Genomic DNA, 15,845 nt, shown 5'->3' on the forward strand with positions numbered 1-15,845 from the left:
AAAACCCGGCAGTAACTCCCAGCAAAAAGGGAAGCCAGATTCCCAGTGAAGGTTTCAGAAACAGCCACCCATAGAAATGGGGCTGAATGCCAAGGCCATGGTCAGACTCCCCAGCTGTTCCCCATGGCCTAAACACCCCTTCCCTACTTGGTGACAAAAAAGGAAATGTGATTTCATCCTGGACACCCTACTTCCAGGAGCCTGTCACCTCCCCCACCACCACCCCACCCCCATATCCCAGGTCGACATCAGTGGCATCTCGCTGAATTTTCATGTTTAGACAAAGTTTGACATTTAAGCTTTAACAAGACATTTTCCCAAAGCGCCCCGTCTCCTCCTTCAAGATGCTGACTTGAAAAGTTGGGCATTGATTGTAGGTGTAGAATCCTCGAGAAAGGCCAGTGAGAGGAATGCATGTGGCTATGCAGAAATGTGTCCCCCACCCCCACTGCCCCCACACCCCCGTTGCTCACCTGTCTCAATGCCTTTGAGTTACTTTTTGTGGGTCCTTTTCGTTGGTTGAGTCTCTGTCCAGAAGTCGAAGCTGCAGTACTGTAACTCCTATAGTGTCCTGGCTTTAATTTCTACCACAGAATATGCTGTATGTGATGTATCAAGCTTTCTGTAATCAGAAAGGAAAGGTGCCTTATATCCCAATGTCATGGCTGCACCCCTATGGAAAATATTCAGAAGCACAGCGCACGCATGCTCATAGATGGAGGGCTTTGGGGACCTCCCCCACCCCACCCCGCCTGGTGAAAGGGACATCACTGAGCAAGCACACATCCCAGTGGGCCCCCCAACCTTGGGGCTTCCTTCCCTTCCCAACTCCCGCTCCCCTCTCCTGCTTTCTTCATCCTTTTTTTTTTTTTTACTTCTTTTTCTTCCTCTGTGGTTTGCTTTAAACAGAAAAAGCACTTAAGTAGCTGACTACATGGGAAAGCCCTGTGCAATAAGAAGTCATCGCCCTTGGTTTTGTAAGCACTACTGTAGGGTGCACACCAAACGGAACCCCAGGGAAGCTTGGCCCCGGGTCGCCTTGGGTCATCCACGTGAGGATGTGCTCACTGTAGTTGGGTTTGTGCACGAACTGGGGTGGTGGGGGGTGCAGCAAGGGGGGACGGCCCCTCCCACACCTCCTTCTCCCCACCATCCCATCGTGTGACCCAGCCCAGTTGGCCGGAGCTGCTGGCCTGGGCAGGGTGGGGATTGCGAGCCGCAGGTGTCCGAGGCCACAGCCGTCCCTTGTAGCACTTAGCCTGTGTCTTGTTGAGACGGACTGATTGATGGCTGCTGCCCCGGGCGCCGTGTGTCTGTGCATGCGTGATGATAGTGAGCAAAGGGTGTTTCCTTAAAAGGGGGGAGGGGGGAAGAAAAGATGGCTGTCTCTCCTATTTATTATTAGGTTACTGTTATCATTGTGTTGTTGTTGTTACATTGTTATAAATGCTTTTTGCTGTCACTCCGAAGTTGACTATCCTCGACCTCCTCCAGGAGTTGCGGGGAGGGGGGAGTTGTGGGGAGAGCGGACCGGGACCTAGGGGAATTTCCCAGCAGAGTCAGACACCTGTCTGCAGAGAGGCTGCTCAGAAACATGGTGGTGGTGTCTGTGAGGAAAGAGAGTTCACAAACAAAAACCCAGGGTTGGGCGGAGGGATGTGCCGAGCAGGGGAGCAAGTGAGGGAGGGAGGCCACAGAACAGACAGGAAAATGGGGCTCAGCCCCCGCCCCCGCTGACTCCCCCACACAAAACGCCTCCTAGAGCCTCTGAAAAGTGTTGTGGGTTCATGAAGTCTGGGCAAGCGCCAGGCAGGCAGGCAGGGTGTGGTGGTGGCCATGGCTGCCAGGCAGGGACGCCCACAGCAGGGCGCCTTGGATACCCTGTGTGAGTGGGTTTCTGCAGTGTTTCCCTCGCAGACCCAGTCGGTCAAAGCCATCAGGCAGAGCACCTGTTCCTTGGCACGGCCACGGCCAGGACCACAGCCTGGGAGGTCCCTGGGATGGGGGGGCGGGTGTGGAGCAATGGATGTGCGGCCCAGTCACCAAAGTGCCCAGTTGCTGGTTCCCCCTACTGGGACAAAAGGCTACCTGGGGCTGACTTTGTGTTTCCCTATGGCCCAGCAGCAGTTAAGCTAACCCCAGGCTGAGGCAAGGCCGGGTGACCACCCTTCCTTCCACACCATAACCTTGTCCTTGCCCTCCTCTGAAATTGGAGGGGCAGGGGGTGGCGTGAGGGAGGGTCTGAGCTTGTTTTCTGAATGTCTCTCCACTGAAATTATGGCCTCCACACCCAACACACCGCCCCCAGATTTTTATTTTCTTTTTCTCGAATCGGTCTATGCATTTCTTCTTTCTCCCTCTGCCTGCCTCCTTCTCGTACCTGCAACTCGCCCACCTCCTGCCGTTTTCTGGCTGTCCCTCTAGAGAAAACGGGCTTCTCTTGTCCCCCAACCCAACCCCCCAAAAAAGATATTTCCCCGGCCCAATCCCTTCAGAAAATGCTGTGCATTTTGGAGATGTGAGAATTCCTAAACGCATTTGAGAATAGCTTGTTATAAAATAAGAGTTTCGGAGTCGAGGGAGAGCCATGGAGGCCACACACACACACACACACACACACACACCGCCTCCCTATCCCTCCCCAATCCCGAGACCTAAAGGCCTGACTCTCTGCGTCGGTCTGTGCAATAACTACTATTGTGCAAGCAGGGCCAGCGGCCCCCCCAGCCCCGCCCAGACTACTAGCTTCACAAGATGCGCCGGCGACACCCCACCTCACCTGCCGCCCCCCGCGCTGCCCGGTGTCTCTCACGCGAGCAGTATTTTCTATCTCCTGTAACACATGCAGTCTTAGATGTTTTTAGCGCCCGTTTGTTAATATTTACAATCATAGATCTTTTTTATATATATATCTATATCTATTTCTTTACTTCTCACAGAGACCCCCATTGACCAAAAAGAAAGGAAAAAAAAAGTGTCCTCTTTTTTTGTTTTCGGGTGTTTTTTTGTTTTTTTTTTTTTGGTTTTTTTTTTGGTTTTGGTTTTGTACAAATAGCTTTGAGAAGCCTCAGCCATGTGGCCGCAACTCGTCTCTGATAAGATTTGATTTCTTGGTTATTTGTTTTCCACACTCAGAGTCAAGTTGATCTGGCTGGCGTGGGGTTGGGGAAGCACCCGTCAGCGCCTCGGCGTTGTCCCTTCTGTCTTCGGTTAGCCATAAGATGTTTGTTCTCAGCACTGTACAACGGTCCCTATATGACATGGAGAAGCAATATCACTGTATGAAACTCACACCATGTATTATTCTTCACTAGCACCCTAGGTGTGATCATTGAAGTAAATATCTTTTATACAAACACAAGCACGTGTGTGGGTTGTTTTTTTTTCTCTCCCCCCAACCCAAGGTAAAGCAGCAAACACTGTCATTTGGGGACCCGGGGGGAGCCTGCAGCATCTGCTGTTCCCCTCTGCCTGGCTGGCAGGTGGCAGCAGGAAACCTGGGCCATGGGTTGTTCTGTGTCCTGGATACCCAGAAAGGGCCCTGCAGGCCATGTGCCCTGCAGCCGAGCCCTTGGTATCCTCTGATCCTCTTCTCGGTGGAATGGGGTGGGAGAGGGGCGCGTCACCTGTTGCGGGGGACGGGTGTGGGGGACTTGCGTGGAGCGGAGCTGGTGACTGGCGGCGCCACCATGGAATGTGGCAATAGACTGAGAGTAGCTGAGTGGGGCTGGAGTGGCCAGGGCCCAGGCCTGTTCTGGAAGGTCGCGCTTTGCCACTGGAGGGTACCATGAAAGAGAGCCAGTGAGTTCTGGGAGGGAGGGAGATTGACACGGGGGGGATGTTGCAGGGAGGTTGGCAGAGCTGGGCACGAGGTTTCAGGGTGTCACTCTGGGTCCTCCCATGGAGATGTCCTGAATCAGAAGAGACTTGATGTTCACTGCGACGTGTGGCTGTTTGGGGCCGGGATTGTCACTTGTTCATTTGGTTTTTTTTTGTTTGTTTGTTTGTTTGTTTTAATATGTATCCTATTTATTTGAAAGGCAGAAAGCCAGATCTTCTATCTGTTGGGTTACTCCCCCCTCAAATGCAGGAAGCCAGGAGCCAGAAATTCCCACCAGGTCTCCCACACAGTGCAGGATCCTGAGCCCTTAGACCACCCTCCAGTGTCTTCATAGGCCATCACCAGGGATGCTGGGTTGAAAGTAGAGCAGCCAGGACTCGAACTGGCATCCATATGGGGTGCCGCCGGCACTGCGGGGCAGAAGATTAACATGCTGAGCCACCCTACAGTCCCAAAATTTGGTTCTTGAGATGGCAGAAGGCAGCTCCCTGATGTGATACTGAACCAGTGGGAGGCCCCACAGCAAGGGTCAGAGACTCCCTTCAGAGCCAGCGTGTGGTCCCCCAACACCAGCCCCCTCGGATAGGAGAGATTTCCATGTAACCTTGAACACTCTGCCAGAGTAGCAGCGGACAAGACACGTTCCCCGGAACTTGGCTTCACTCCCCTTAAATAGCTTGCTGAGTGCACCCCCACCTTTCTAACACCTGCTAAAATATCAGCTCAACTAAAATGTAAAATGTTAGAAGACTAGCATGGTCTTCTTACCCAGAATGTCTCCCCACATGCTTTGAAAGTAGAATTTTTAATAAGGATTTTTTTTTTTTAGATTTCTTTATTTGAAAGGCAGAGCTGAAAGAGACATCTTCCATCTGCTTGTGTACTCCCCAAGTGGCTCCAAAGGTCAAGGCTGGCCCAGGCCAAAGCTCGGAGTCTGGGGCTTCTTCTGGTTATCCCACATGGCTGCAGGGGCCCAAGCACTTGGGCCATCCTCTGCTGCTCTTCCAGGTGCCTTAGCAGGAACCTGGGCGAGTAGTGGAACAGCTGGGACTTGAACCAGCACCCATGTGTATGCCAGTGCCACAGCCAGCAGCTTTGCCACAGCACCAGCCAAAAGCAGGCGTTAAGCCAAGCTGCAGTGCTGTGTGGCGCAGCAAGGCTGACCGTGAACCTGTAACCTTCAGGAGGAGCAGCAAGGGGCTCCATCCTCTGCTGGCCTCCTCCCTACCCAACTGTGAACGAGGCACTGAGCAAATTAGTAGTTCGGCATTCCGGGGAGATAAGTGCAGTAAACGCAGGGGGGCTTCTTCACCAAGTTGGTGACATGGAGAGCAAGGATAGTTTACTTTGATGCAGAAAGATTTTGAAATCCTTGACAAGCACCAGCATTGTGGTACAACAGGCACAATAGGTTAACCCACCAGCTGGAGTCCCAGCTGCTCTACTTCCCGTCCAGCTCCCTGGGAAGGCAGTAGAGGCTGGCCCAAGCACTTAGATCTCCTGCCACTCAGGCCACTAGGCCATACCCAGAGGGAGCTAAGACCCAAGCTCTGCTATGGCAGCCATCTGGAAGGTTCTATCGCCCTCCCTCTCTAATGCTGCTTTTCAAATAAATACTCTTTTAAGAAAAAATCATATGAGGTTTGTTTGTACTACCTGTTGGCCATGCTCTTTCTAAAGTTAGACCACAGGTGGTCCGTCACATGCCTTGTTAGGGGGAACCGTCAGGGGCTGCCCCCGCAATCCTGGCAGGCCAAGTTTGAGTGCAGGCGGCTTCCCATGGCTTTCTGTTGGGAAGTGGAGCCTGGGTTTGTAGCAGGGGAGAGCTCAAGAGAGAGCTACGGGGTGGAGGATCATCTGAGCCTGACCACTAAGTGTGAGGTTCCTCACCAAGGTCATGGACAATGCTGATAATGAAAAGATGGTGTGTCAACTACAGATGTTTTTAAGACCTACTTATGTGGGGTCTGGCGCTGTGGCATAGCACATTAATAACCCACGTCATCCCATATTCCAGCTGCTCCACTTCTGATCCTGCTCCCTGCATGTGATCTGGGAAAGCACTGGAGAATGGCCCAAAAGCCTCAGCACCCTGTATCCATGTGGGAGACCCAGGAGAGGCTCCTGGCTGCAGACCACCCCAGTGCCGGCTGTTGCAGCCATTTTGGGAGGGAATCAGTGATTACAAGATCTCGCTCTTCTCTCTCTCTCTCTCTCTCTCTCTTTCTCTCTCATTTAGCCTTTAAGAAACAAAAGATTAGGATATGGCGCGATAGCCTAGCGGCTAAAGTCCTCGCCTTGCATGTGCTGGGATCCCATATGGGCACCAGTTCATGTCCTAGCGCCTCCACTTCCCATGCAGCTCCCTGCTTGTGGCCTGAGGAAGCAGTGGAGGACGGCCCAAAGCCTTGGAATCCTTCCCCCCATGGGAGACCGGGAAGAAGCTCCTGACTCCTGGCTTTAGATCGGCTCAGCTCCAGCCGTTGTGGCTGCTTAGGGAGTAAACCATCAAATGTAAAATCTTCCTCTCTGTCTCTCCTCCTCTCTGTATAGCTGACTTTCCAATAAAAATAAATAAATCTTTTTTAAAAATAATTAAAAATAAGAGTAAATATTTTATATATTTGAAAAGTTGAGTCTCTCACACAAACACAAAAGAATCTTCCACTTGCTAGCTCATTCCCTAAATGACTACAAACGCCAGGCTGAGGCCAGAAGCTCAGGGACCCCATCCTTGTCTCCCATAAGGGGTGAAAGAGACCCAAATACTTGGGCCAACACCCACTGCCTTCCCAGACACATTAGAAGGAAGCTGGATCAAACTTGACCCTCAGTGTCAAAAGTGGTGGCTTAAATCGCTACCAGCCACACCAGATCACAGTTCTGTTTTGTTTTCCAAGATGTACGTATTTATTTGCAAGTCAGAGCTACAAAGAGAGAGAATGAGAGAGAGAAAGGTCTTTTATTCCACTAGCTCACTCCCCAAGTAGCCAGCCACAAGAACCAGGGCAGGGCCAGGCTGTAGCTGGAAGCCTGGAACTCCACCCAGCAGGGACCCAAGATCTTGGGTGGATGTCCAGGTGCACTAGCAGGAAGCTGGATCGAAAATGGAGCAGCCAAAACTCGAATGGACACCCACGTGGGATGTTGGTGTTGCAGGAAGAGGCTTTACCTACTACACCACAACACCAACCCCACAAAAATTTTATGTATTTATTTGTTTTGGTAGTAAGTGCCTCTTGATCCAACACTTTCCCATCAGCTCTTTTTGGGTGCCCTCCTAGAGGAAGGGGTCACAGTGTGCAGCCAGCCACCCGCAGGAAGTTCAGGCTGTGGGGGCAGGGGGAGGGAGCGAGCATCACACAAGAGGCCTCGGGGATTCCCAGGCAAAGCCCTGTGCGGCCAGGCAGCAGCCAAGCTGCTTCATTCAGGGCCATGCAAGGCCGTGCCATGAAAAGCTGAGGAACTCACGCTGTGTTCTGCAGACAGCCCAGGGCCATCTCCACTGGCAAGGGGCAGTGCTGCGCTGGGACCCTGTTGTCTTCTCTGGCCAGCCCCCAGCTCTCGGGGAGCCTTTACTTCTGCGAAGCAGGCACGGCAGGCAAGGCCGAGGGCCAGCAGGTACACCAGAAGCCGGGCTGGCCCCTGGACCCACACACCACCTCACCGCATGGTTTAAGAACAAGACTGGGCCCACAGCACAGCCATGCTTGGGGTGAGGGGTCCCAGCAGCAGGGAGGACAGCCCACTTTCTTGACTCTTCATTGGTGTGGGTCACTGTCAAGTCCGACAGTCCAATGGGGCCGTGTCACTGGCAAGTCCGAGGTCCTAAGGTGCCAGGAAGAGACCTGGAGGGTCCAAGAGCAGCTTATGTGCCCTGCCAGGCCTCCCCGCTGGGCTGTGCCTGTGACCTGCAGGGGGCACCCGGGACCACCGTCTTGAGGGACAAGCCAGGTACTTCCTTGAAGGGGATAGACACAGGTTCAAGTTTTAGATCCTGAAGTCAGGGTGAGGCCTAGCAGCTACCACCTGAACAGGTAGAGGCGAGGGAAGGAGCCAAGTCTATGCAAAGGCCTGGGGCTGTCTGGAAACCTGTACTGCTGCAGGAGGCGTGGAGGTGGGAGCCTGGGGGGACCAGGGTGCGCCCAAACCTGCCCTGCAGCCCCTTCCCCAGTATCTGGGGGGACCCTGTGGTGGCCACACTGCAGGCCTTCCAGGCCCCTACCCTGGGCAGCCCAGCTCCCTCAGGAAGCAATGTCTGCTCAGAGCCTGAGAGCAGGCACAGCGTCAGCCAAATGATGTGCACAGGCGAATCTCTGGTGCCCAGCCCTGTGGCAGTGGGTACAGGCACCATCCCCGTGCCCACGCCTCAGGATGTGCAAGCTGGCAGAGACCTCACCAAGATGGTACCACCACTGGTAGCCAGCATGTCACCAGCATCTGACCCGGCTCCCCCTGTACCTGCCATGAGGCCTGCCTCCGAGGATGAAGGCTCACTGTGATTGGGCAGCAGTAGCAGTCCTGTACCTGTAGACCCCTCAGCCCTGGGTCGCTCACAGGTCACTGTTCACCTGAGCCTGCCCTGGGAGTTCTGGCACGGGGGGGGGGGGGGGCGGAAGGGAGGTAGGCCTCCGTGCGTGAACCTTCCCACGGGCACTGATTGTGTCCCCTCCTGCAGCCTGGGCTCCTTGCTTCTGGGTCAGGTGGTTATGGCATCTGAGCCCTGATCAGAATGGGATGAAAGCCCCTGCTGGTCACCCAAGGCAGCCCCTCCAGTCCTGCCGCCCCTCCACTCTACGGCATGGCTCTGCCCTGAGTCCACCTCTGCTCCCACGGCCACCTCCCCATCCCCGGGGGATGCCTGGAACGGAGCATCCTGCCCCGGGCCTGGACAGGGAGATTGCAATGGCTTCTACATGCTTGGGCTGGGGCTGGGGGTCAGCCACTCGGGTCCTGTCTCGGGCCAGGAGGGCCAGAAGTCCATTCTTCATGTATAAAATGGGGGTCATGGTCTCTTACTGACTGGTCTGTTGAGTGGCGCCAAGGTCGCGCGTGCAGCAGGCACCAGGGTCCAAGGGGCAGCTGGGCAGCAGCTGCACAGGCCAGACCGTGGCTGCCCCAGCCTGGAGCCTTTGGGGCATGTCTGAGGCCACAGCACCCCCTGCTGGCCATGCCATCTATCCCCTCCGTTGCCCTCTCTGCCTCCCCTGCTACTCATCCTGTGCCAGGCTTATGGTTATCAGTATATGCATGAGGACCAGGGAGGGTGACCCGCTGCCCAGAAACACACAACAAGACCTCATACTGTTGCCTACGGCTGTTCAAGGCACCCCAGGGGCTTAGACTGAGGGACCCTCTTTACAACCCCTCCCTAGCAGGGGAAAGAGGACAAGAACGTGGGGCCGGTGTCAGCTACCCCTGCCCTCGCCTCGGATCACCCTCTGCTCACACGTGGAAGGAACCTAGGACTTCTCACCGTGTTAGGCCAGGCCTGGGGCAAGGGGGTGGCCCAGTCAGCTGCCTCACGTCCCCACCCTGGGCTCCTCTGCATACCCAGGGCCATCACAGAGAAAGCTGGGCCCCTGTGGGCTGTGTCTGACCGTGGCCTTCCAGCCAGCGGCAAGTTGGGAGGGAGTGGCCGCTGCTCCCAGGGACAGCCAACCCAGGGCTGGGGAGGTGGGAAGCAGTGCTGAGGGTCTGGCCGGGCTCCCTGTGACGGATGCACGTCTGTTCTTGACCGCAGGGCGCTGTGCTGAGCTGCAAATTCACGTCACCGAGGCCATGGCCACAGCCGCTGAGCAGAAAGAACTGATCGCACGCCTGGAGCAGGACCTAAGCACCATCCAGTCCATCCGGCGGCCCGATGCTGAGGCGAGCCCCGCCCCGTCCCCGCCCCCCAGAGCACCACTCCCCGGGATGCTCCACCCCCCCCCAGACCCCTGCCCAGGAAGGAGGGCGCTGCTCCGTGTGCAGGCGCTGGCTTGGAACTCTCTGGTCTCGCAAACCACATCACTGCGCAGGACTGTGAGATCCTGATGCATGGAACGCCCCCACGGACCTCACCCCCACCCGACCCCGTGTCACAGACGAGGGGTGGGGTTGCCCTGGAGTTGCAGCGCAGGCCCTGACCGGGACACCTGCCAGCACCCGGCCCTGCCTCCCTTGCCACCACCCCAGCGTGCTAACTCTGCCTTCTGTTGCCCACACCTACAGGGCGCAGCTGAGCATGACCTGGCGAAGATCCCAGAGCCCATCAAGGAGGCCACATCCCTGTTCTACGGTGAGGAGGGGCCGGAGGAGCGGTCCCCTGAGACGGTCAGGGCCCTCGGCCCAGGAACGCAGCAGGGAGCTTAACAAGGCCAAGAGGCTTCCCCCACCACAATCATGCAATAGATGCACCACACATACATGTAAGCAGATACACAAGGCACCACACGTGTTTGCATTCACTTGTACATGTATGTACCACACACGTTCACAAGTGTGCATCATATGCCAGTTCACGGGGTGCACATGCATGCACAAATGCACTGGCATATGTACACGTTTATCCATGGGCACATACATGTATCACATGTGTCCATGGGTATACACACATGTAGATTTGACACACATATTCACAAACCACATCCACATACATGACATGACACGTGTGCATGTATGTACCACACATGTCCACATGCACACATAACCACATGTGTTGTATGTGTTTACAGGTACGCACATGTGCCGTGACCTATTCATGGCTACACACCTGCACCTACACACACATGCATGCACGCAATCATGCCCTCCTGGACCTTGGCTCCACCACCTGCCTCCTTTCCTCCACCCCACCCTGCCCATGACCTTAGTGCTGACAGGCAGCCCCAGCACTCCCCAGTACTGCAGAGGTGGCGTGGCCTGCCCAGGGCTTGTGGCCAGCACAGGTTGGGGGGAAGGACTGCTGGGGAGGAGAGCCTGTGTCATTGGGGGTGTAGCAGGGCCCCCCTAATTCTCCCAGAGGCACATCTGTGGAGTTGCAGGGGTCTCCACAGAGCCCTAGGAAGGGCACCATGGGGGACACACCTGCTCCACCCCCAACAGTAGGCAGGATGTCCCTGTGCCTGCTACCACCCCACCCCCTGTCCTCCATCTTGCAGGGCCTTCAGCCCCGGCCAGCAGTGCCCTCCCCGAGGGCCAGGTGGACTCGCTGCTTTCCATCATCTCCAGCCAGAGGGAGCGCTTCCGGGCCCGGAACCAGGAGCTGGAGGCCGTGAGTCCCTCTGTCCCTGGCTGCCCTCCCTGCCCGCAGCTATAAGAACACAGTAGGGGAGAGAGGGGAACACAGGCTTGGAGGAGAAAGACCTTGAGGTACAGTGGGACTGGACCTGCTTTGTGCACTCAAGTAGGGCTTCCTGGAGGAGGCTGCACCACCACAGGCTTTGAAAGCAGAAAGAGATGCTGTTTAAGCAGAGGCTCCAGAGCCCAGAGTGGCCAGGCAGCGGGGCACCCCCAAGGGCTGTGACATCATAGCAACGGGGAATAGGGTGGGGAACCTCCAGGCAGCCGTCACACAGGATGGAGGGCTGCCCTAGGCAGATGTCGCTGCCGTGGGGAAGGTCTGCTGAGGGGGTGGGGCCAGGGCCAAAGGGATGAGACAGGGGGAGAGAGAGGGTCCTTAAGAGCATGCCCCCTCAAAACCGCCCCACGTGATCCACTCCACAGCAGGTGTCAGCATCGGAGAGACCACAGGGAGGGAGTGATTGCCATGAGATAGGGGGGTGGGGACGGGGCATGGGGCCAACAGGTGCGGGCTCCTCATTGGGGTGAGCAGAACGTTCTAGAATTAGACAGTGGGGATGCTTGCATCATATTGCAAGGACACAAAGGATAAGCAGTTCACACATGCCTGAAAGCTACAATCCAAATGCCTCGTGAGTTCATGTCCCCCACCATGAGACGGGGAGGGACCCTCAGCTGAGCCGGGGAGCCTCAGGCAGTGGGCTGGCCGGTCCAGGGGCATGTGGGCAGAGGCCCCGGCCTCCACACTCACCCCTTGGCCCGCCCTGCAGGAGAGTCGCCTAGCCCAGAACACCATCCAGGCCCTGCAGGGTGAGCTGGACAGCCTCCGCGCCGACAACATCAAGCTCTTTGAGAAGATCAAGTTCCTGCAGAGCTACCCCGGCCGGGTAAGAGCCCATCTTGGGTCTCAGCTCAGACAGGGGTGAGGCGGGTAGAGGCTGATCGGGACACTGATTGGGGGTGGGATGAGGTCAGAGGCCATCTGACCAGCCCATGCCACCAGCTGCCCTGGCCAAGGGCAGGGGAGGGTCCGTAAGACAGATCATTTTTCATTCTGTCTCCGGAGGTAGCAGGTGTAACCAGGCACAGGGGTCACACAGCCTAGCCCCAGAACTACTTCCTTCTCTGGGAGATGGGGAAAGGGTGATCCACCAGGTGACCCCAGGACCTATGGGTATCACCCCAAAGGAGCTGAGTACTGAGTTTCTCAGTAACTCAGAATGCAGGACAGGGACCCGACATGCAGGAATCAAGTGAGACAACAGGGCATCCCTATGACTCACACACACACTCCACTTCACCCCACCCCACCCTGATGTCCTTCTGGGCTCAACTCCCCTTGGGCCAACGAAGGCCTGGCAGGCTCAGCCTCAGCCCCACTGGTCAGAGCCGCTCTTGGGCCACCAGAGGGCGCCCGCACTCTGCAAACTAGAATCACCCGGATGGCAAACCTGGCTGGTCAAAGAGGGTCTCTCCTCTCCCGTGGTCCCTGTCCCACCCCCCCAACCCACAACCACCCCCATTCACATTCCCAGAGAACCCACCCCTTCACCCTCTGCCCTTGCAGCCCCTACCTGGACCTCAAACCCTCCCACCTACCCCACCTCCACCAACCCCAACCTTGCACACGAGCTGTGATCTGGGCAATGCGTCCCACCCTGTGATGCCAGGCACACTCACATTGTCCCTCGACTCCCAGATCCTGGGTATCCTCCCAGCATCTCCCGACTCCCTTGGCCAACGAGGAACCTGGGGCTGTGCGGCGGGTCCCTCGGCTGGCAGGGCCGGGGCACAGCAACTGTGTCCCTCTCCCGTCCCATGCAGGGCGGCAGCAGCGATGACACGGAGCTGCGTTACTCCTCCCAGTACGAGGAGCGACTGGACCCCTTCTCCTCTTTCAGCAAGCGGGTGCGTACCCTGCTCCCCAACAGCCCCACCTGCCTGTGGCCTGGAAGCCCCCTTCTCAGGCTCCAAGGACGCCTGCCTGTAGCTTAAACCCCAAACCATCTGGTGGAAGGGCAATCAAGGCCCCCTCATCGTCTCTCAGCCCCAGACCACAGGTGCTGCACCCCTGAAGGACCATCCCCCTGCAGTGGAGGGTAGCTGCAGGTGGCCAGCCAGGCCCATGGGCCCTTTTGAGTGGGGGGGGGTCACTTTCCCCTCCTTTCCTCACCATCCCCCACTTCAGGAGCGGCAGCGGAAGTACCTGAGCCTTAGCCCCTGGGACAAGGCCACGCTCAGCATGGTAAGCCACCTGCCCCTCATTCCCCTGGGACCCCTGTCCCCAGGATCGTCCACCCCCCAGCCACCTGCCTGGCCCCAGCTGACCCCTCCCCACTGCCGGTTCTTCCACCAGGGGCGTCTGGTTCTGTCCAACAAGATGGCCCGCACCATCGGCTTCTTCTATACGCTCTTCCTGCATTGCCTGGTTTTCCTGGTGAGTGTCCCGATGGGGTAGCCAAGACAGGAGGGGGGTGTGGGCGACTGGCTCAGCCAAGACAGCAGAGGTGGGGCAGAGGGTGTGGGTGGCTGGGGCAGCCTGGGCCATTCTGGAAGGGCTTGGTGGGGCTGCCCAGAGGCAGGGGCTGTTAGAGTCCCCCATGACCCCCCACTCCAGGAAGAGCAAATGCCCAAGGATGGCCCCTCCTGCGGGAGAGCTGGGCTGAGTCTGTGGAAGCCCCACCCCCACAGCCAGGCACGGCCCCTCCAGGGCCAGCCTGGGCACCACCTTGAACCTAGGACCCTGCCCTGCACCCAGACCCTGGAAAACACACAGGCAGATGCAAGGCCCACCTGCCCTGGGGCCCCCAGCCATAAGGACCTTTCTGTCCCTAGAAGCCAGGCCCAGCGGGACCAGAAGTGGGCTGCAGAGAAGGGCGTGGCACCTGGGGCAGGGCAGCTCACAGTGTCTCCACCCAACCTCCCCTCATCAGGTGCTCTATAAGCTGGCTTGGAGTGAGAGTGTGGAAAGGGACTGTGCTGCCACCTGCGCCAAGAAGTGAGCATGCCTGCCTGCCCCCGCCCCAGGCCCCAGAGCCCCCTTCAACACCCCAGCTCCTCCAGCCCTCCCTTGCCGGCTCCCAGCCCCCCACACACCCCTCCCCACCCCTCCTCGCAGGGGCCTCAATGGAGTTTCCTGTGCCCCCTCCTAGGTTCGCCGACCACCTGCACAAGTTCCATGAGGGGGATGCCGGGGCGGCGGCTGGGGACCTGTGGCAGTGACCAGCCTGCCACAGCGACCGCTGCATGTCTACCCCTCCCCATCCCGCTTGCGCCATTGCTGCTGATAACCCAAACTTTCCTAGAGTCCTCCAGGGTCCCCCAAGGAAACCGCCCTTGACCTCAACCCAACAGGGGCCTCGGGAAAATGTGCCCATCGCATCAGAGCCAACTGGACACCCCCTGTGTCCACCGACCTCTGCTGGCAAGCCTGGACTCCAGTCACAGCTTGGTGATGGAGTTCTCCCCTGACCCCCGGCTGTGTGACACCCATCAAGCCAGTACCCATTCTGGTTAGCACCCATCTGTCCCAGCACTTCCCACGGTTCCCCTTCAGCCCTGCAAGCCTGCAAGAGGTGCGACAGCCTATCATCCTAGCCTGCCTTTGTCACCAGCCCCACCAGGTGAGGGCCTCCCTGGTCAGCTCACCTCTCCTGGCTCCCTCCCCACCCCACACACACACACACAAACAGGAACAGGGAAGCCCAAGGGGCCCTGGCGGTTTCAGTTTCCCCTCCTGGCCCCACCTCCCCAGCACTGATTTCTGCTTTCTTGCCTAGATGAGGAAGGCTCCCCCCAGCAGGGCCCCTCTGTCACCGTCCCCACGGGGAACTGAGCCCTCCGGGGAGGGAACCACCTCCCCCCAGGGGACCTTCCTCAGTGAAGTCTGCTTCTTAGCCTGTTCAGCTTGGCGTATTCGCAATAAACCACAATTGCAGCCACACACAGCGCCCTTTAATCTGTAACCTCAAAACCTCCTCCTGGGACACCATTCTCCCTGTCCCAGTCCATAAGAATCCCCTAAGCGGGTCCGGAAATCGGCCAGAACCACAAACCCACACCGTGGCAACTTCCTCAAAACAGAATACATGGGGCAGGTGTTTGGTGGGAGGGGTTTTTGTTGGATGGCATCCAGCTCTGGCTGCCTGCTGCCGTAGACCCTGCAAGGCAGCGGTCACAGCCCATGCGACTGGGCTCCCGCCACCCGCATGGGCCACCTAGCTTGAGCTCCTGCCTCTGCCCGTTCATTGCAGGCATTTGGGAGGTGAACCTATGGATGAAACTGTCCCTGGGTGTGGGTGTGCCCCTGAAATACACACCTCTTTTTTTTTTTTTTTAAAGATTTATTTTATTTTTATCACAAAGTCAGATATACTGAGAGGAGGAGAGACAGAGAGGAAGTGGAGCTGCTGGGACTAGAACCAGCGGCCATATGGGATCAAGGCGAGGACCTTAGCCACTAGGCCACGCCGCCGAGCCCAAATACACACCTCTTTTTAAGGAAAACCAGTCTTTAAGTCAAAAACTCCACCTATCCAGCTGTGATTCAGCTCTGGGGTGACCCCATCTAAAGCCTACCCCCATCCCTCACACCCCTACCTGGCAGGTGCCCCACCAGCCCCCCTCCTCTGCCCACCCACAGCCAGCCTTGCACGGTGACGTTCTGGAGCTCCACCTTCCGGGCTGTGTGGCCCAAGGCCAGCCCCACCCCACGCCAGCC

At 57.3% G+C, this 15,845-nt stretch overlaps 1 protein-coding gene across 4 annotated transcripts in view; it reads left to right on the plus strand.

Moving 5' to 3' along the window:
• CUX1 (cut like homeobox 1) overlaps positions 1-15,068 on the plus strand; it is a 298,816-nt gene extending 283,748 nt beyond the window's left edge. For all 4 annotated transcript variants that reach the window (XM_004586968.2, XM_004586969.3, XM_058681028.1 and 1 more), the window contains exons 15-23: positions 9,585-9,712; positions 10,055-10,121; positions 10,984-11,096; positions 11,896-12,012; positions 12,950-13,033; positions 13,314-13,370; positions 13,482-13,562; positions 14,059-14,123; positions 14,278-15,068. In XM_004586968.2, coding sequence (XP_004587025.2) covers positions 9,585-9,712; positions 10,055-10,121; positions 10,984-11,096; positions 11,896-12,012; positions 12,950-13,033; positions 13,314-13,370; positions 13,482-13,562; positions 14,059-14,123; positions 14,278-14,347 — 782 coding nt within the window. In that variant the 3' untranslated portion in view covers positions 14,348-15,068. The remainder of the gene's footprint in view (positions 1-9,584; positions 9,713-10,054; positions 10,122-10,983; positions 11,097-11,895; positions 12,013-12,949; positions 13,034-13,313; positions 13,371-13,481; positions 13,563-14,058; positions 14,124-14,277) is intronic.
• The last annotated feature ends 777 nt before the right edge of the window (positions 15,069-15,845 follow it).

The sequence above is a fragment of the Ochotona princeps genome, chromosome 24, assembly GCF_030435755.1.
Source record: "Ochotona princeps isolate mOchPri1 chromosome 24, mOchPri1.hap1, whole genome shotgun sequence".
NCBI classification, from domain to species: Eukaryota; Metazoa; Chordata; class Mammalia; order Lagomorpha; family Ochotonidae; genus Ochotona; species Ochotona princeps.